The following is a 22,172-nucleotide window of genomic DNA, read 5'->3' on the forward strand; positions in this document are numbered from 1 at the left end:
GCCATTGCATTCCAGCCTGGGTGACAGAATGAGACTCCATCTCAAAAAAACAAAACAAAACCAAAAAAAACAAAACCTAGTTCTTGCTATGGCCTAGACTCCATACTAAATGCTTTCCCTGAATTATCCCAATTAATCTTCATAGAACCCTGAATTTGGAACTATTAAAACCCCCATTTTATTGATAAGAAAATGTTGTCAGAGATATTAACCAACTTGCCCAAAATGACATAACAAGTAAGGAATGGAGGCCAAATTCAAACCCAGACAATCCAGCTTCAGAGCCCAGGCTTCAGCCGCTATGTAAAATGGAAATCCTGATTGCGGTATGCATAAACTCTATCTTCATATGTATGGGCAAACATGACTTCAAACCAGGATGAGTAGAGCTTACTTTCCTTGATAAGGCAATTCTTCTAAGCAGAAATTACAGTGAAATTAAGCCAGCAGGAACAAATAAGGTTAGTTTAGTATGAGAAAAATTAAAAAGAGCACAGTAGTGTTATGATACTAATGAAGCTAATGATAGCTCATGCTATTTGGACCATCAGGTAGATTTTATTTGATAAAGTGGGATAAGAATGAAGAAACCTCAAGGATCTCAAGAGTTTAGGTGGGAAGATGGAATCAATAAATAAAGCAAATGGAGAACTCTAAAACATACTAACACACAAACACTAGCACATATATATACACACACACATATACATGTGATTCATATATGGGAAATATATGTATATAAAATATCTTGTATATATTCAGTGCTGAGGGTTTAATACAGAGGTTGTGAGTAGGCTTCATTCAAAAGCTTGTTTGTAAAGGTATTCTTCAACTTAAATATAGTCAGTGAGTTTTCCTAAGTGGGAAGAGTACCAAAATACAAAAATAGAAATTAGTGAAATATAAGCCAGAGCTCACAAGCTCTGTGAGGAAAGAAGCCATGTGGCAAGAAATGGGAAGGGGAAAATAGTTGATAAAAATGAACTTGAGTCACCTTATGAAAGGAACCTCCTGTCTAAAAGTTTGTGGCAAAACCAGTCTTTCTCAAACTAGAAACTGGGAGAGTTTGTGGGAGGGATGTCGAGTGATTTTCGGAGATTTTGTTTTAAATTTCAGTGTTTCCGTTTTTAGACTAACTTTAAACTTCTATCAATTATAAGCAGTGTTCTTTTTTTGCAGTGGCAGTTTCAACTAACGTAATTTTCTTAAGTAAAATTTTATTTCTACAAAAGAAAAGCCCACAGAAGTGTGCTCAGTTGTTTCTAGAATTTTTTAATTCTTAAAAGGGCTCTATAGTGAACAGGCCATTCCCAAGAAAGGGAATACAAATGGCTCAATCTCACTAATAATAAGTGAGATTAATACTCACTTGTAATATGAGAAATACATTACTATTACAAACACAATTTTGAACCCATTAGACTATCAAAGATCGAAGTTTGGTGATACGTTTTTGTGAGGGTATAGAGAAACAGACATTCACAGAGGTTGTCTTTAGGAGCTTTTTGACAAAATAAATGTCAAAAGTTTAAAACGCATTTTTTTTCATTTACTAATTCCATTTCTAGGAATTTGTACTGCACACACATTTATACCTGTTTACAAAGGTATGCATATTAAATTATCTGGAATATTTTGTTACACCAGCAATGGTAACGAGGGATTCCAGGTAGCTTAAATGCTCATTCATACCAGTTGAACTGTGTTATAGCCATATGATAAAGAAGAATGAGGCAGATCTGTAAGTGTTCATTTGGAATGATCTTCAAGATCTATTGCAAAGCGCAAAAAAAAAAAAAAAAAAAAAAACGGAGCTAGTAGTGAGCAGAGTAAAATACATGACATGCCAGAAAGGGTGTGCGTGCAAGACTCAAGACCCTATCAAAAAAAAAAAAAAAAGGAAGGTACAGAGCAGTTGCTACCATTTGAATACAAATAATAATACAATGGATAAATACATATTTGCTTATATGCTCTTAAAATATTTGTAGAAGGGTGCACAAGAAACTAGTAATAGTGGCTGCCTCTGCCTCTGGGAGGAGAAATTGAGTGCTTGGAGGACAGAGTAGCAGATTAACATTTTACATACATTTTTCCTTTTTAAAAATATGCCTTTATTACCTACCGAATTTACAAAAGATGGGGTTACATACATTACTCAAGTTTGAGAAATGCAGAATATCTCACACATTTTTTTTTGTTTGGTGGGTGGCAGACTTGATGGTGAGAAGAAATCTATTGTTTTGGCATTTTACTTTGACATTTCAAACTCTTTCTCATACTAGTGCTTTTTATCCTGCAAATGAGCAACAGATTTCTACCATGCCGTATCCCAATACCAACATAAAAAAGTATTAAAATATAAAATGGTTTTAAGACCATCATTTTATAATCTTTGTTCAGAGGCTGAAAAATAAGTATCTTAGCTCTCTATAATCAAATTTTGTAAAAAAGTTATGCCATTTATTGAGAAACTGTCTTTGAATTTTGAAATAACTTATTGCCTTTATATACATATTAATACATATTAATAAATATAATTAATACATATGAATAAATATAAAAACCTGGATAAGCAAAACTAGTAATAAAAATCCCTTATCATTTGGTCACCCAGAAATTGCTATTATCCACTTTAATGCTGTTATACAGACACTTTTATACTCTGCATTTTTTTTCAGGCAGTGGCCTTATGCATTTTCTTTCAGGCAGTGGCCTTTCAGTGAAAAATTTTTCGACAGCATCACTTACTGGGCTGCATGGTTTTCTATCTTATAAACAGACAGATGAATAGATCTGTCTTTTGATCCGTGAATCCACTTTTACTGAACTAGCTTGTTTTTCAGATTTCAGTTATAAACAATAATTCCTGCTAAACATCACCGCTGAATCTTACTTTTCCTTAGGATAAATTCTGATGGAATTGCTGTGTTAAAGGGTAAAGGGATTTTAAAGCTTCTTGGTAAATGTCAACAAATTTGCCCTTATTGCTATTCAGATTTGCAGATGTTATTTCAGGTTTATTAGAAAGCTCCCCGGGGCCGGGCGCAGTGGTTCACACCTGTAATCCCAGCACTTTGGGAGGCCGAGGTGGGCAGATCACGAGGTCAGGAGATCAAGACCATTCTGCCTAACACAGTGAAACCCCACCTCTACTAAAAATACGAAAAAAAATTAGCCGGGCATTGTGGCAGACACCTGTAGTCCCAGCCACTCAGGAGGCTGAGGCAGGAGGATGGTGTGAACCCGAGAGGCGGAGCTTGCAGTGAGCCAAGATCACACCACTGCACTCCAGCCTGGGGCGACAAAGCGAGACTCTGTCTCAAAAAAAAAAAAGCTCCCCCCTCGGCCCCCACCCGGCCCTTTATTAGAAAATCCTAGAGAGCTATTTCATTTAGATATAGCTTCTATACAAACATGTCCTTTTAGGGATTACAGGTGCAGATGTTACTTAACAGTTCCAGATGTTAGTACCTGATACTATGTTTTTTGGTTATCAGACAGGCAGACTGGTACATTCCAGGTTATACAAACCTTAATCTAGCTATTCAGTACATTCCATTCCAGGTCTTTTCTCTGTGACTCTGTAGACTATAAAAGTCCTCTACACCTTCAGTTAGACTGTAGTAATTACAGCCTTCTTAATAGTATATGAAGATGCAGCTTATGAAATACCCTTGCCTACAATTAGTATTATTTTTCTTATCTCTCTGCTAGTTTGATAGAGCAAAAGTTATATTCACAGCTTTACTTTGCATTTAATTATTAAAGAAATTTTTTCCCCATCTGGAGCTTATTTTTTTGTGAATTGCCTCTTTATGTTCTTGGTCTATTTTCTGAATTTAGCATTTCTCTTCATTATTGGTTTCATAATAATGTGAGTATTCACTATCTACCAAGCATTGTGCTCAGTGTATTACTTGTGTCATCTCATCTAATCAATACTAACCCCATAACATAGGTAATGGTATCCCAAGATGAGGACGGTGAGGTTCAGAGACGATCACACAACAAATAAGTGTAAAGCAGGAATTCCAATCCAGGTCTGTCTGACTGCAAAGTCCATGTTTTTAACTGCTACACCAGTACTATTGTTTTCCTAGTTTTTCCTCTAAATAGACTTCATAAAATTGCAACTAGATCAGAAGCACAAACTACACAAACAGATCCAAACCTAAGATAGTCAAGCTCCTGAGCAAAATGGTAGTACTGAGCTTGTTTGGCAAATCTAAGACAGGGGTTCTCAAGCTTGATCATCAGAATTCTCTAGAGGGCTTGTTAAAACACATATTGCTGGGCCCACCCACAGATTTTCTGAATCATTAAGTCTGGGGTGGGTCCTAAAAATTTGCATGTCTGTCAGGTCTTTAGATGTTATTGATGCTGCCGATCTGGGGACCTCACTTTGAGGACCACTGCCCTATAGCACTCTCACATAGTGACGTTTTCTCATACCTTACCTGTGTTCCTAAACCATACTCCCTCAAGTCTCTCCCCCCGTTTGTTAACCACTGCTATAAACACTACCATTTTATGTTTTTGAAAGTTAATTACATTTAGAGTATTTTACCTGTGGTGGTATCTGGCACAGAGTAAATATTTAGTAAATATTAGTTGAGGTGAGTGGGTGGGTGGATGGATGGATTTTCTTCATTTATGTATCTTCATACCTTCCAAGGAGGAAATGGTTGGAGGTTTTGAAAGAGTGTGTGTGGTTTGTGTGTGTGTGTGTGTGTTTATACTATGAAATTTTGCATAAAGTTTAGCTCACACATGTGGACCAGTGCCAGTGACTACAGTACTAATATAAGCATATAAACAATGTTAATATTTAAGAAAAATCATTTAAGAAAAAACGTGTTGTCTTCATTTTCTTTTTTTTTCTGAGATGGAGTCTTGCTCTGTCGCCCAGGCTGGAGAGCAATGGCGTGATCTCAGCTCACTGCAGCCTCTGCCAGGTTCAAGCAATTCTCCTGCCTCAGTCTCCCAAGTAGCTGGGATTATAGGTGTGTGCCACCATGTCCAGCTAATTTTTTTTTTTTTTTTTTTTTAGTAGAGACAGGGTTCTCCATTTGGTCAGGCTGGTCTCGAACTGCTGACCTCAGGTGATCCGCCCCCCCTTGGCTTCCCAAAGTGCTGGGATTACAGGCTTGAGCCACCATGTCCAGCATCTTCATTTTCAATCAGTGGATGGATCTCCCCAGCACAAAGCTGTGTTAGACCAGGCCGTCTTCAGTCTTTGATTGAACACCACAGTTCCACTTACATCTACTCATCAAGACCTACTACTTAGGTCATTAACACCTCTTTCTCAAATAATTTTCACCAAATGTGAACCCTGGTTATTTGCAGTCATGGGATTTTTAATGATTTCTAAAATACTTCTTTGTACTTTTCTGTTTTGCTTGGGTTTTTTATAGTAAACATTTATATTTTAAAAATAAACATTTAAGGCCAGGCACAGTGACTCACACCTGTAATCCCAGCACTTTGGGAGGCCAAGGTGGTTGGATCACTTGAGCTCAGGAGTTTAAGACCAGCCTGGGCAACGTAGTGAGACTCTGTCTCTATGAAATTAAAAAAAAAAAAAAAAATTAGCCAGGCATGGTAGCACACGCCTGTAGTCTCAGCTACTCAGGAGGCTGAGGTGGGAGCATTGCTTGAGCCCCAGAGGTCGAGTCTGCATTGAGCAGTGATCATGCCACTGCACTGCAGCCTGAGCAACAGAGTGAGAACCTGTCTCAAAAAAATAAATAAAATAAACATTTTTTAAAAGTCAAGCAACTTGGCCTCATCCAAATATTTGTGAAATCACAGATTTGCTGTGATTTTCATATTTAATGTGATCTTTATAATTTTTTAAATATACAACTAAATTAAAATTCTAATGTAACACCTAAAGTTTTCAGGTACCATCAGTGATGTGTATATCACACTTAGGAAATATCATACTGTATAATAATGTCCCTTTTACATTGCAGTAGTTTTACATATTAAAGATACTAGTCCTTGATCTGTTGGGTATTTACAAATATTTTTCCTAGCTTTTCATTTTTCTTTAACTTTATGATTTTTTTGCATTTTTTGTTTTCTTTTGCCTACTGACATTTTTTCTACTTAATATAAAGTGCTGCTTTTTAAATATTTGATAATTTTTTTGTATCATGCTTTTAGGCTGTCCTTAGTCATCTCGACGTTATTCATCCATATGTTCTTCCAATTTTTTCATTTGTTGTTAGTCTTAAATTTTGGTATGAGATGGGAAGTTAATTTTATTTATTTCCCACAAATGTTTTCCCATTTCATCCTTTACTCATTTACTTGAAATGCCATTTTTATCATATATTAGAATCTTGAATCTGTTGGGTCTGTTTCTGCACCTTTCTGCCGAGCATCTCTGTGTTTCTATGCTAGCACGATGCTCTTTTAAAATTTAATAAAATCTTAGAATATGTGATATTTGTCTATCCTGTCTCCACTTGTCTCCATTTGTCTATCCACTCTCACTCCTCTTCTAAATTATTCTTTGCTATTCTTGTTTATTCTTTGAGTGAATTTCAGAATTACTGGATCGGGTTTTAATACAGTTCTGTAGGAAATTTGATTCGGATTATATTAAATGTATACCTTGGCCAGGCGCGGTGGCTCATGCCTGTAATCCCAGCACTTTGGGAGGCTAAGGCAGGCAGATCACTTGAGGTCAGGAGTTCGAGACCACCCTGGCCAACGTGGTGAAACCCTGTTGCTACGAAAAATACAAAAATTAGCTTAGCGTTGTGGTGGGCGCTGGTAATCCCAGCTACTCAGGAGCCTGAGGCACAAGAATCACTTAAACCCGGGAGGCGGAGGTTGCAGTGAGCCGGGATTGTGCCACTGCACTCCATCCTGGGCAGGAGAGCAAGACTCGGTCACAAAAAAATAAATGAAAATAAATGTATACCTTAAGGGAAAAATAGGTATCTTTAGATATTCCCCCATTTTAGTATTCACTGTTGTAAAGGATAATTATTTGTTCGATATTCTCACTGACTAGCCTGGAAATTCATTTAATAGTTTTATGTTCCCAGTGTGTGTATTCAAAGTCTTGCATGAATAATGACTAAACGTGCATATGTCGGAAGGTAAGTGAATAAAAACAGGCTATTATGGAAAATATGCTCTCCCTTTGATTCTGAGATTTTAGACAAGTAGAAAATATCTCCCAAATGTGAAATAGAGAAAAACATGAAGATGAATGCTATAACAACTTTTACTGTTGTCAAAGTAGTATTAAGTCCACTAGTAAACTGTTTCTTATTCTTGCGAATTTAATTCTCATAAGAGTTCTCATAAAATATTCATAAAAGTATTTATGTTGGTAGAATTGTGAACTAGCTGGATTAAATTTAAAGCTATTAATTTCCAAGTGATTTCTCAGTTACCGGTTTCAGTCAACTTTGATACATAGAATAATCAGCTTACTCAGATTTTTTTTTCTTCTTAAAAACAGAAGTTTTATTGTATTTGGTCCAGTCAGTATTTCACATTATTTCATGGTGCAGGGCCCCTGGGTGGGAATCCCTGTGTAGTACTTGGCGGGGCCTGTGGCCAGGGGTGATGAAGCAGTATAGCTGGTCAGGCCCAGAAGGGGAGAAGAAGGGCTGGGGGCTCCTTAAAACCTACTGAGGGGTGGGCATGGTGGCTCACACCTGTAATCCCAACACTTAAGGAGGCCGAGGTGGGCGGATATATATATATATTTTTTTTCTTTCTTTCTTTTGTTAATACTTCCTGAAGCCTTTGTGGCACAGAAACCACAAACTGATTGGCTGACAAAAGTGGAAAGAGGAGAGGCAACTGGAAACCTTTGGGGAGCGGTTCCCCTCCATGCCCAGGTCTGTTCTCCTCAGTACAGCTCGGCCCACAACCTGGATGTGCCAGCAGGGACCATCACCCTACACGTGTTGGGATACAGCTTGATGCCTTCCCCCACAGCCAGGTGGCTCAGTCCTGCAAAGGAACCAAGGCAAGGGGGGAAGAACCCTGCTGCCTGATCCTGTGCTGCCCCTCACAGACCATCGGTTGATTGGCAGCACTGAACAGGTTAAAAAAAAAAAAAGAGAAAATACAGAAAAACCCAAAAACCTAGACAGGGAGATGATGTGGGGAGAGAGCATGCCAGGTCAGATTTTTTTGTATACCTAAACAGTTTGATAAAAATTTTAAATGAATCTAAAATACCATATATACTTTCCAAAAAATGTGACCATTACCCTCCCTTAAATATAAAGACTAAGTATTAAATAAAGAAAAATGGATGCAATTTTTATGAGAAAAGACTTACATAGTCTACTTTTTGTACATGGGATATATCTAACATAAAAAAATAATTGAACTTATTCAAAGTATAATTCAATTTATAAGGAATGGTGAACTAACAGTTTTACTTTTAATGGGAATTGTGTTTAACAGATGATCATACAGTCTTTGAAGATATTAAGTTCATTTACATTTCTCTCTATATTAAAATTTCAGCAAATGTAGGAGCAAATTGATGAAAGTGTCTACGTAAGTTAATATTCTTAAAACACTTAGAACATTCCTAACACATAGTATAACTCTGTTAGGTCAATCAGTCAAATGGACTCTAGTAATTGAAAAGCTCCTTTTTAAAGCTTTATACTACTGAAAGCTTTCTTTTGTCATGATGTATTTGAATTATCAACTTTTTCTTCAATACCTTTTACATTTGCTGTGCTGGGAAAGCCACAAAAGAAAAAGATTACTTCTACATTTAGTCTAGTTGAAAAAGAGCACCAAAATGTGATTTGAATGTTATATAGAGTAATGTTTCACTATGTGTATAATGATTGAGTAAATTAGGTAAATGATAAAATATTGACATTTCTAACATCTTAGTACCTCAGTGTTCTGTACTACAGTCTCCCATTGTTTTTCTCAATGTGAAAATCAGGGCAGAAATTAAGGAACTTCAGCATTATAGGTCATATTCTCTTTTTTTAAAGAGGGTCTGAGATCTGTTGGTTTGAGGGTCCTAGGATGGGTGTGATGGGTACATGGGAGTTAATTTTATTGTTATGCTTTTATAACGTATATTAGATATTCTTCTGTATACAACAATGATTTCATAATATAAATTGTTTTTAAAATAGAAATTGTGAAGAAAAGCTATTCACTGGCCGAGCGAGGTGGCTCACACCTGTAATCCCAGCATTTTGGGAGGCCAAGGCAGGCAGATCACGAGGTCAGGAGATTGAGACCATCCTGGCTAACACAGTGAAACCCCGACTCTACTAAACATACAAAAAATTAGCCGGATGTGGTGGCACACACCTGTAGTCCCAGCTACTCAGGAGGCTGAGGCAGGAGAATCGCTTGAACCTGGGAGGCAGAGGTTGCGGTGAGCCAAGATTGCGCCACTGCACTCCAGCCTGAGCAACAGAATGAGACTCCATCTCAAAAAAAAAAAAAAAGAAAAGAAAAACTATTCCCCAGTAATATCAAAACTAAATTATTTATTGTGAAATTGTTAAATTTGTCCACACGAATAATATTTTATGTTAAAGCAAATATTTGTGATAATCTGAACTTTTTTGTATAAAAAATAAACATTACCTTTAAAATTAGTAATTGACTAGTACACTTAGATGAAGAATTAGTTAAAAATAAGTTTAACAAAGTGGCCATTCGCTTGCATCTTCTTCAGATGATGATCATCACTATATACGTTATTTCTAATAAATTTGAGCCATGGTTATCTTCTTTAAGTTTTGCCTATTTCTCCAAAAGATATTTTGAAATACTAGTTGTGATTATACTGTTAAGTGTCATTTTCATGGTATAAACTATTCATATTTTTTTCTTTTTGGAAGAGTCAGAATGGATAATCGATACGCCTCTGTGGCCTTGTGATAGACTGGATGTGCTTAATCGACATAATTTGCTCTGTACAATTGCACATGAAGCCTTAGCCAAGAGCCTTTATAGACAGACATTTGAAGTTTTGCAGAATCTACCAGGTTTTCAAAATTCCCAAGGTATGTGTTTTAAAAGTCTATCTTAATTATGTCTTGCCCATCTGGTGTTTAACTGTTAATAAGAAACAGTTATCCACCTGTTTTGATTGAGTTTTATATTCCAGCATATTTTTTAATGAAGTAGTTTTCTGTAAAATGTGTTCTTTGCAAATTGAATATGCTTTCCTGATGGTTTTAAAAAATCTGAGTGCTTATCTTTGGGTTGTTTGTCAGCAGCTCCTAAGACAAGCATTTTTATCATTCGCTTTTCCCTACTTCTGTCATCAGCAGACAATATGTTTAAATGCCCCGAGCAAGCTTTTTCTCTTATCACTGAATAAATACAGAACTTAGTTTACATTACCTAGGAACACAGGTAAACGTGAAAGAAATGGAGGAAATGAAACAGATGCCAAGTTCAAAGAAACACCAATGTGGGCAATGGTAGTTAGTACTCTTGAATGTTGGGTGTCCATGAGCAAAAGCTTTGGGTCAAGAATGAGCTATGTGATAGGTTCAGAAGATGTTGAAAACGTTAACTTGAGGGCCTCCCCTCAGTACTTTCATCGTACTATCTATAAATTTTCATTTTCCCACTTAATTCCACTGTGCTCCTGTATTGTAATTAGTGTTCTTATCTGTTTCTCCTTATATAAAGTGAGCTCAATCAAGATGGTACTATTTTCTTTACCTTGGTGTTCCTAGCCCAATGACTGCTATCTAGCAATCTTTTAATATACAATTAGTTGGTAATGAAATAAAGTAGTAATAGGGAGATTAGACAGATAGTTGTGCGAGATTTTGGAAGACCCTAAATGTCAGACTAAAGGAGTTTTATTCTCTGTGTATAAAAAGGGGTCACTAGAATTTTGGGTCTAGGGAGTAATATAATTAAGTTGGTGTTTCAGGAAAGTTCTTCTGGCAGTAGTGTTTAGGAAAAGACTAAAAGTAGAGAGATTAATTTGCTGATAAGGCCTGGATAACTAAAAGATTCTAAAGCAGTAAAGAACTACAGTCTAGCTCACAGACCCAACTGAATGTAAGGAATAAAAGAGAAGTCTCTAAGATGACTTCTTTTTCTTCTAAGAATGACTAAAGGAATAGAAAACCCATTAAAGGATTGTTTTAAATTTGGCAGTAAATATTTATTAGGGGATGATTTATTTTTAGTCGAGGGATATATAAGGCTAAGGTCTGAACTGTAGATATAATACGAACAGAATTGAGAAATCATTCAAGACACTGCAGATACACAGTCACACGTGGGGATCAAATACAGAGGTCTTAAGGCATCATCTGAAATTTTTGTCAAGCTTCTTTTTATCTTCTCTATTGCAAAGGAAGTTAATGGTTTTTCTTTTGTCAAATGCTTTTTTGTTTCTTACTTAGAGAATATGTAAGATAGGCTGGGCACCGTGGCCCATGCCTGTAATCCCAGCACTTTGGGAGGCCGAGGCAGGCAGTTCACTTGAGCCCAGGAATTTGAGATCAGACGATATGGGCGCATTCAGGGTGGTATGGCTGTAGATGAGCCCAGGAATTTGAAACTAGTCTGGGCAACATGGTGAAACCCTGTCTCTGCAAAAAATATAAAAAGTAGCCAGGCCTGGTGGACGTGTAGTCCAAGCTACTCAGGAGGCTGAGGCGGGAGGATGACTTGAGCCCAGGAGGTGAAGGTTGCAGTGAGTCAAGATCGTGCCACTGCACTCCAGCCTGGCCGACAGAGTGAGACCTGTCTCAAAAAAGGAGAAGAAAAATAAAGAGAATATATAACATGATTGCATTTTAGTGACTGTGACTCCTATAATGGGTAAGAAAGGGTCAAGGGGAGGAGAAATAAAAAGGAATATGAGATGGAGGTTTGAGACACTAAGATAAATCAACTTTATTATGTCATTTTTTTTTTTTTCCAGAAACCGTGGAAGTCTCACAATATAGCCTTCTTTTTAATAAGCTTCTAGGTTCCTGTATAGAAAGCAATAGTCTTGGTATGTCATCCTCTGTGGCGGAATTCATGATTTCAAAGAGCATCCCTATTGATTTTTCCTTTCTGAGAAGATTAATTACTTCTTTAGGAAGGAGTCGTTTATGGCTCAAAGCCAGAGCCCACTACAAAAGTAAGTTACATTTAAAATGTTTTAATATATTGGTTTATAATTTTATTCTCTAACCCAGAATTTATAATATTTAAGATTAGATGTTTATATGTATTAAAAGAGCAGTAATACATATTCATATGTAGTGGTCTCAACAGATCTGTGCTCTCTTTTGAAACCTATTGTTTCTCTTCTGTTTGCAATTGCTTTCCTTATTTCCAGTCTTTCCAATTTCCAATCTTTATTTCTTGCACAGTAGCTTGTCCGCTAGAGGGCGAGCAAAGGGAACAAATAACAAGATAGAACCAGTTTGGCATATCTTATAAATAATACAGGCATAAAACAGTTGGGTAGAATGAAGTTTAAAGAATATGTATGTTTTTATTTATCTCTGCTGTATCCCTAATTGTTATAACTAAGAATATTCAATAGCAGGTCACATCAGAAACACAAAGGCTGTCATAACAATGCAACATGGTATGTGTTTTTCACATGGCTTTTAGTAATAGAACTTTGTTAATCTACTTACAGCTGTTGTTCTCTAACAAATAAGCCTGGAAAACTAGTGCTTTCTCTAGTCCAAGCCACCTCGCAGGTATTTTAATTAGAAAATAATTCCATGTAGGTTCTAGATCTAGAAAAGAATTGTTTTTTCTGCCTTCATGCAGTAATTTGTCTTCAACTACCATTTCTACCACTGTCATGTATATAACAAATATTTGAGTGCCTATTCTGTGTTACCCTGTACCAGATGTGTCAAATATCCTAGCCACTACTACCTGAGCTGGAAGTGTTTTTCAGGTGACCAGCTGTGATCAGTGTAGCAGGTGGTAACTTTTTTCCCCAACAAAATGGGAAAGAAAATATTAGGGTACATTACAGGTAGTGAGGTTAATTATTTGATAAAATTTTCATTTCAGTTGCATGTATGCACATATGTGTACTGGGTCATTATATAAAATGTGTTTCTTGTAGGTTATAATCAAAAAAAGTTTTGAAAGCTGTGTTTTCTTAAAAAGGATGATCAGAAATTTAGAGGAAAGATAGAATTGTTTGTTCATAACACCTAATTTCAATTGTGTAGTTATGTTTCAACTCTTTATACTATTTACCTTCAGACTTCTAGAAACCATACACACGCACATATAGGTGTGTGTATGTGATTTTAGTTTCTAGAATTGAAGTTAATGGGAATAATTTATTTTTCATGTAACTGCAACTTGGGGGAGATGCCATCAGAAGGTGCTTATATGCCACAGGAACAAGTATAAGCTCAGACATTTAAATGAGATTTTTATAAATATTTCTATTTTTTAGTTGGAAATGAAATTTTATATTAAAGCATCTAAACTTTATCACTTTAAAAAATTTTAACAACTTTACAGAAGTATAATTCAAATGCCATACAATTCACCCATTTAAAGTATACAAGTCAATGGTTTTGCCGTATCTGAGAATTGGGTAACCATCACCATAATCAACTTTAGAATATTTTATTCACACCAGAAAGAAACCTCATATCCATTAGCAGTCACGCCTCATTCCCGCAAATCTATTCAGCCCTAGTAAGAATTACTTCTAATGACTTTTTTTAGCAGTGCGGTTTTATTTGTTTTTTGTTTTGTTTGTTTGGTTTTTTTTTGTGAGACAGAGTATTGTTTTGTCGCCCAGGCTGGAGTGCAGTGGCCCGATCTCGGCTCACTGCAAGCTTGGCCACCTGGGTTCACGCCATTCTCCCACCTCAGCCTCCCAAGTAGCTGAGACTACAGGCACCTGCCACCATACCTGGCTAATTTTTTGTATTTTTAGTAGAGAAGGGGTCTAACTGTGTTCACCAGGATGATCTCAATCTCCTGACCTCGTGGTCCACCTACTTCAGCTCCCTAAAGTGCTAGGATTACAGGCGTGAGCCGCCGCGCCCAGCCTAGCAGTGTGTTAAAGCAATTAATGCCTGTGTACAATACAGTATCTTTGTTATTGGAACTTTTCCTTTTATCTAATCACACGTATTCCTTATTTCATATGCAGTGTAACTTCTGAGACTTACGCAGGTGAGATTAGGGGGTAAAGAGTCTTTTTGTTTTTTAAAGAATGTAACTGAATTATAAAACCATGAATAAAAATGAGTCATTTACAGCCAAATGAGTAATTTATAGCCACCGATCAGTGTTCAAAACATCTCATTTTCTAACAACGTTGACATTAAATTATATTGGAACTCCTTTTGGATTTATCTTCAGACATAGCCTAACATTGCAAGAAGAGCCTTTCAGTGGTGTATAACTGTGTCTAGTAGTACTTTATTTGGGACTTAAGGCTGACTTTCTTCAAGGCACTGTTAAGACTTAGTGCCAGTGCCTTTGTTTTGACTTTGTTAAAACTTTTTTGTTTTAATATTTTTATGACTTTATGGAGATAATTTCACATATCATGAAATTAATTCACTTAAAGTATATAATACATTCATTTTTGGTATAGTCACAGAGTCATGCAGTCATCACCACCGTTTAAGTTTAGACCATCTTTAACACCTTCAGAAAAAGAAATCTTGTACACATTAACATTTATTGTCCATTCCCTGGTTGTCTCTTCTCTGTCTCCATGAATTTGTCCGTTCTAGACAGATCACATAAATGGAATCATTCAATACATGAGTTTTAGTGACTGACTTTTTTTTTTTTTTTTTTGAAGACGGAGTCTCACTCTGTCACCTAGGCTGGAGTGCAGCAGCGCAATCTCGGCTCACTGCAACCTCTGCCTCCCAGGTTCAAGTGATTCTCCTGCCTCAGCCTCCTGAGTAGCTGGGATTACAGAGGTGTGCCACCATGCCCAGCTAATTTTGTATTTTTAGTAGAGATGGGGTTTCACCATGTTAGCCAGGTTGGTCTTGAACTCCCAACCTCAGGTGATCCACATCAGCCTCCCAAAGTGCTGGGATTACATGTGTGAGCCACCGTGCCCAGCCGTGACTGGCTTCTTAGCCTAGTGTTTTCAGATTTTAATGTTGTAGCATGTATCAATACTTTATTCCTTTTTATTGCTAAACAATATTCTATAGAATAGAATTTGTTTATTTATTGGTTGATGGACATTTGAGTCGTTTTCACTTTTTGGCTATTGTGAATAGTGCTACTTTGAATATTCATATAAGTTTTTATGTGTATATATGCATTCATTTATCTTGGGAGAATTACTGACTCATACAGTAAATCTATATTTAGCTTTTTGCCAAACTGCCAAACTGTTTCCTGAAGAAGCTGCACCATTTTATATTTATATTCCCACCGGCCATGTATGGGATTTCCTAAACATTTCTTTATATCTTCACCAACACTTGTTACTGTGTTTTTTATTTTAGCTTTCCTGCTAGTGGGTGTTAAGTAATATGTCATTACAGTTTTGGTTTTCATATCTCTAATAACTAATGATGTTGAGGACCTTTTCATACAGTTATTGGTCATTCATATATTTTCTTTTGAGAATGTCTATTAAATCCTTTGCCCTTTTTTTTATTGTAAGAGTGTATTCATACATACATACACATGTACATTTGCATTTATATACACTCTGGATACAAATCCCTTGTCAGATATATGAATTACAAATATTTTGTCCATCCTGTTGGACAAAGTTGTCTGTTACTTTCTTGATGGCTTTGCCTTGCTTTCATGCTAGACTAATCAGGAGGAGATTGTCTAGGGACAACAGAGTTGCCTTCCTCATGTTCCTGATTTGTTCTCCCTTGTCCTAAAAATACTGCTTTTCTCTCAGAACTGAGAAGTCAGGAGAGAGATGTTATTAGTGTGTCTTTCCATTACTTCCCCTTCCCCCCAAATCAAATGTGAGTATTTTTCTTCTCACGTTTCATTTTGAGTGAAAAAAATCATATTAGTAGATTTCTGGTTAATCTAGTTAATTTGTTGTTTTCTATTTTTTAATTCTGGCAAGAAAAGTTAAATAAGAATGCATGTAAATTATACCTACCAAAAACTAGTGAAGTTAATGAGTTAACAGTTTGTTGCTCCTGGCAGTGATCTAGGGAGGTGGGAATATCTAGTGATTAGGAATCCAAAATCTGGAACCAGAAAGTGGGCACGCCAAGGAGGGTTAGAGAGCCTGAATGCTTACCAAAAGCCCCTCGTCTATGACATGGGAATAATAGTACCTAATTTCAAAGGTAGCATATTGTCAGATTAAAATGAGGTAAAACCCATGTGTTTATTAGCACATGTACCTGGCACATAGCAGGTCTTCAAAGATTAGCCATTACCCACATTAGAAAGATTTCTTGAAGAAACTTATTCTAACAAAACAAAACATTTTAAGCAAAATTTACATACAGATTTAAATTGGTTTCAGTAAAATATAATGATATAAAATTGCCTATATATAATTTGGATGTTCTAGAAGTTTTAAAGGTATTTCCCTATATATCACTGCTAATAAGCACCTAAACAATTTAAAAGTTAAATCTCTTCTCTTGAAAAGTGAAGTTTTAAAAACATGAAATGGTGAGTGTGGCTACAACACACAGATCACCTACAGGATGGAAATGTATTTTATGCCTAGTGCTTAGCACAATGCCAGACATTTAGTAGCAACAGTAAATATTGCATAAACTATAATGGTACTATAAATAACTGTGCTCAAAAATAGTTATTCTGAAATTATCTTGTGTTTACTATGGCTTGAAATAAATGTTGTTTGCCGTAATAAGGCTCAAAAGTCATTTTTCAGAGTTTTTTTGTTTGTTTGTTTTAATGTTTCTCACTTTTTTTTTTTTTTTTTTTCTGAGACAGGGTTTTGCTTGCCCAAGCTGTAGTGTGGTGGCACAGTCTCGGCTCACTGCAGCCTCTACCTCCCAGGTTCAAGTGATTCTCCTGACTCAGCCTCCCCAGTTGCTGGGATTACAGGCACCCGCCACCACACCTGACTAATTTTTGTATTTTAGTAGGGATGTGGTTTCACCATGTTGGCCAGGCTGGTCTCGAACTACTGACCTCAAGAGATCCACCCGCCTCAGCCTCCCAGAATGCTGGGATTACCGGCATGAATCACCACGCCCAGCCCTTCTCACTTTTTATTTAATGTTTCAAAAACACTTTACAAAGAATAATGTCAAATATACTAGGATAAGCTATCGTGTAATTTGTTAATCTACTTCTAATGTGAAGATGTATTCTGTGTAAGTAATTATCACCTGTAGGTATTTCAGAAATCTAGGTTTTTACCTATTGGGTTTTAGTAAAGTTTGACCTATATTTGATTTTTCAGGTGCTCTTTCCTTGGGTTGCTACCCACCACTGGAAGGAAATTTATACCGAAAACTTCTTCTAATTCCATCTTATTTATCTGAGATTGAAATGCTCTTAGCTATTGAAATCTTCATGGTATCTAATGCTAGTAGTATTCAGAGTCCTGGAACTTCTACACAGATACTGCAGATAGTTTTGAAAAGGTTGGTTGACATAACTTTAACTGCGTTCTGAATGTAGATCTTGGCTCCCTACTCCCACCCTAGGATGTAAATGTTTTATGTGTTTTTATATATACATATATATTTATGTATATATTTATATGTGTACTTTGTGTGTATATTGCAAACTCTAGTATCATTTAAATTGAGAAAGGATTAGACCTGTTTGAGGCTTAAAACCAAACAAGTTAGTAGCATTCAGTAAACACTTTAGCAACTTCAAAGATACAGTTAAATATTCAAAGAGATGGATCCTCTTTAGGTACCAACTTTTCTTGTGTTTAGAGATCAGTACCTATAAAAATCTCTAGTCAACTCAAAAGATCAAAGGACTAGGGTCTAAAAGGAAAATACGTGATCATTTATTAGGTTCAGCCAGGAATACCATTGAAAATAAAGCCATCAGCCTAGTTTCTATATTTTATAATGCTATATATGCATAAATATTATAAAGTAGGTACTGTCCCAGAGTGACACCCTTTCATGTAATTTTGTTTGGAATCCTAGAATTTAGGCATACAGTAGATGGTGTGCCTAAATGGTAGTATGCCATATGATTTCTTGTCAGCCTTATCCAGGAAACTTGGAATATAACGATCTCTTGGGAATCCTGTTTTAGAGCTTCTTGACAAGAATTTTGCTTTAGTTTACAGGTGTGACAAACCAGATCCTCTGGTTGAATATTACATTAGTTATCTATTGCTGTGGAATAAATTATCCCTGGACCTAATGGCTTAAAACAGCAAATAGTATCTTAGTATCTGTGGGTCAGAAATTTCAGAGAGGTTTAGCTGGATTGTCCTGGCTCAGGGATTTTCGTGTGACTCAGAGTTTCTCCACATAGTTGGAGTCAGGATGTTGTCAAAAACTTTGGTCACCTACATGATAGCTTACTGGAGCTAGAGGATCCTTTTCCTTGATGACTCACTCAAATACCTATTGAGTGGAAGCCTCAGTTTACCACATGGGCCTCTCCATAGGTTGGTTAAGTGTCTTCATGACATGACTGACAGCTAGTTTCTCCCAGAATGAGTGATCCAAGAAAGAAAAAGCAAGGAGGAAACTGCAGGGTCTTTTGTGACCTATGTCAAGCAAGAACTGTGAAGAGTCTGAGATTTTATCCTATTTGCAAGCTATAAGCTAACCTGCCACAGTTTCATAGATGGTAGCATAAGAGACAAGACTCCTGTGTTGGAGACAGAGGAATTTATTATTTGTGGTATGGCAAACAGCATGATTATCTACATATTTGCATCATTTCCTCTTGCTCCTAAGTCCCATAGATGGGCCCACATGGATACCTACATATGCCATGAGTTCTGTAACAGGAGAGGAGTGCCCAGCTTAGGAAACCCAAATCTTTTATGAGTAATAAGCATACCTGCCCTTTGCTTTGCAGGGAGGTAGTATCTCCATCATCTAAGACTATGAGCAAACCTGCCCTTTGCTCCAGGAGGAAAACTTATCTTTATCTTTCAAGGTTGTTCACTATATAATCCTGGTAATTTAGAACAAAGGGTAGGCAGTGACTCTTGCAAAACTTCACAAACTCAAGAGATCCATGGAGAGTTGTCATCCAAAGTTACATACTGTCACTTCTCTCCTTTGTTGTAGGTGAGTCTTTTGGTCCAGCCGACACTTAAGGGGAGGAGAATTAGGAAGTAAATTATTTTAGTTCCACCTTCAAAAAAACCCACTAAAAGTCACCTTTTTTCTTATAGTTCTTTTTTTTTTTTCCAGAGTGCTTCCTTATTTACCACTGTGCAGTATGGTGGATAAGGCATCTAGGCTCCCCATGATCCTAATGAGGTCATGGTTTTCTCATAGCTTTCTATTCCCCACACACATGCAACCTCTTTATTTATTTCTTGAATTTGGAAGGTATTGTAACCATAGTGCATAACTAGTGGCATACCTAAATCTTTGATTTTGTCCAAGCCAATATATTTTCTCTATTGTCATTATCATGCTAAGCCCTGCCTTGTTACATTTACCTCTCTCTATGAGAGAGAATTGTATTCATCTTTAGACTTTTTTAAACTGCACATGGTTGGCATGTGCACCACCTACCAGATTCCCAGGCACCTCTTTCTAAGCTAGAATGTACTAGAAGGCACCTGACCAGTCTTTCCTCTCTGTGACCACTAGTTCCTGTTTCAAGTGCAATTCCTCACTCTTGTCACTCTGGACCACACCGTGATGTTAATGCAGATAGGCTCCTACTCAGAACTTGCTGCTGGGCCCCGTAGATACCAAGAGTAGGAAGCAGTGAACACAAAGAAAAAAGTGATGCTTTATGTAACAGCCACATCTCTATTTTAAATAGTTCCCATTCCCTACCCCAGAGGAAAAACTGACATAAGGTGGGAATTTTATGCAAGTCAATGCAGTGACAATTGATTGCAGATGGAGCTGGTAGAAAAATTATTAGAAAAATTAATTCTAGCACTTAAGGAAGCACCCTAAATCAGGATTGAAGAAAATAACCAGAAATATAATAAAGCCCCTATAGCTATGCAATTTGCTACCAGACATTAGCTACATATTAAGTATTTCCTTATAACTAAAAATAGTCAATATCAAAGTAAAACTAACATGTGAACATTAATTCTAAACTGGATTACATTTAGTATTTTATGCATTCTCATGAAAAGATACAGGTAATTAGCTGTGTTCTAGATCAGTATTTTTCAAACTGGGTTGCAGACTATTTGTGTGGTGAAATCAATTTAGGGTGTTACAACCAGCATTATTTTTAAAATCAGGGTTTTTGTCATCAGGGTAAGTCTTGTTTTGTGAAATTTACTTTTTATGTATGAAGGTATATACTGGGCCATAATATGTCTTTTTTTGGACAGAGTCTTGCCCTATCACTCAGGCTAGAGTGCAGTAGTGCAATCATAGCTCACTGCAACCTCAACTTCCTGGGCTCAAGCCATCCTCCCACCTTAGCCTCCTGAGCAACTGGGACTACAGGTGCACGTCATCATACCTAGCTAGTTTTAAAATTTTTGTAGAGACGAAGGTCTCACTGTGTTGCTCAGGCTGATCTTGAGCTCCTGGCCTCAAGCGATCCCCCCAACCTGAGCCTCCAAATCGCTGAGCTTATTACCACTACGCCTGACCAAAATGCCTTTCTTACTGTGGGTCATGATCAAAAAAGTTTGAAAGCCACTTTTAGAAGAATATGGTGAAAAGACGATCATAGCTTAGTACCAGTAAATGTAAATTACTATCTTTTGAAGAAACTATATAGCTTATCTTTTTTAAGAGTTTCTGACTTTATGAGGTGTTCATTTTATAGGTGTGAAGACAACCAGTCTCGGAGCAATGATGATTATCAAGCTGCAGTAGAAAGGTTAATTATGGCTGCTCGTATATCAGATCCAAAGCTTTTTGTTAAACACATGACTGTCAATGTTAATAAGGAACAGGTTTATAGTTTGGAACATTGTTCTGCCCTGAAATGGTTAAAAGAGAATATGAAGTGGGCTGGAAAGGTTTGGCTTTTCAGTAACCATTAGTTAATAAAGTCTGCTTTTTTTTTTTTTTTTTTTTTAGTTCAAGTAATCATTGTTGAAAATAAAGGCAATAAAAATAGACAGTTTTCACCATATTCAGCTCTTTGACTTTGTTGGCTTACAGCAAGTTAATAGTCTTAAAGCCCTGAAAATTTTTATTGATAAGTAATTTTCAGTAAGTTTATTCACACAGAAAAGTGACTTTTCAGATTACTTTTTGACTTTAAAAGAAACTAAGCATATTAAATCCCAATTTATTCTGAAATCCAAAACTGAATACTGTGCAGCATTTAATAAGAGGGAGACATAACAGGGAAAATATACAAGCAGGTAACTGGAATCTTCAGAAAAACATTTAGGGTTATGAAATAGGTTTAGTGTGTACTCAGTCCAGTCTCTAAAGCTATACTACGTCTGTAATCAAGAATAATAATATATTGAAAATGAACACAAAAATTCAGAATACTTTCTGAATTACACCAAAAAAGTTAAATTACCCTCAGAATGGTTTTCCTTTCATGTATCTTAGAATACTAGATGAGTTTTGAAAATTTATGTGCATTACACTAGATAAAACACAAATATACCCAAAACTTAATTATCTAAACAAGGATTCTTCCTTCCAAACCAATTTAGGAAGTTAAAACTCTTCTGAAGTCATATTCAGAATCTATATCACATTCTCCAAGGTGGTAGTCCTCATCTTTGATACTTTAAACCATAATTTAAAATTGTTTAGATTTTTAAAAGTATGAGTAAGGTGAGTAATAAGTTGTAACTAAGGGGACTGAAAGTATTGTTTTTTTTTTTCCTGAGAAAGGGTCTTACTCTGTGCCCAGGCTGGAGTGCAGTGGCATGATCATGGGTCATTGCAGCCTCAACCTCCCGGGCTCAAGTGATCCTCCCATCTCAGCCTCCCATGTAGCTGAGACTACAGGTATGCACTGCCATGCCCGGCTAATTTTTGTTTTTTGTTTTTGTTTTGAAATGGGGTTTTGCTATGTTGCCCAGGCTGGTCTCAAACTTCTGGACTCAAGCTATCTGCCCACCTTGGCCTCCCAAA

At 36.6% G+C, this 22,172-nt stretch overlaps 2 protein-coding genes across 2 annotated transcripts in view; both read left to right on the top strand.

Moving 5' to 3' along the window:
- Nucleotides 1–21,204, top strand: part of TOPAZ1 (testis and ovary specific PAZ domain containing 1) — a 133,485-nt gene extending 112,281 nt beyond the window's left edge. The window contains exons 17-20 of the mRNA XM_011968091.1: nucleotides 9,873–10,037; nucleotides 11,930–12,133; nucleotides 17,387–17,570; nucleotides 20,893–21,204. Of these exons, the coding sequence (XP_011823481.1) occupies nucleotides 9,873–10,037; nucleotides 11,930–12,133; nucleotides 17,387–17,570; nucleotides 20,893–21,112 (773 nt within the window). The 3' untranslated portion in view covers nucleotides 21,113–21,204. The remainder of the gene's footprint in view (nucleotides 1–9,872; nucleotides 10,038–11,929; nucleotides 12,134–17,386; nucleotides 17,571–20,892) is intronic.
- A 656-nt stretch (nucleotides 21,205–21,860) lies between these two features.
- The window catches only part of LOC105530520 (T-cell activation inhibitor, mitochondrial-like), a 39,828-nt gene continuing 39,516 nt past the window's right edge, over nucleotides 21,861–22,172 (top strand). The window contains exon 1 of the mRNA XM_011968092.1: nucleotides 21,861–21,869. Within this exon, the coding sequence (XP_011823482.1) occupies nucleotides 21,861–21,869 (9 nt within the window). The remainder of the gene's footprint in view (nucleotides 21,870–22,172) is intronic.

This window comes from Mandrillus leucophaeus, unplaced genomic scaffold (genome assembly GCF_000951045.1).
Source record: "Mandrillus leucophaeus isolate KB7577 unplaced genomic scaffold, Mleu.le_1.0 Scaffold829, whole genome shotgun sequence".
Classification (NCBI taxonomy): domain Eukaryota; kingdom Metazoa; phylum Chordata; class Mammalia; order Primates; family Cercopithecidae; genus Mandrillus; species Mandrillus leucophaeus.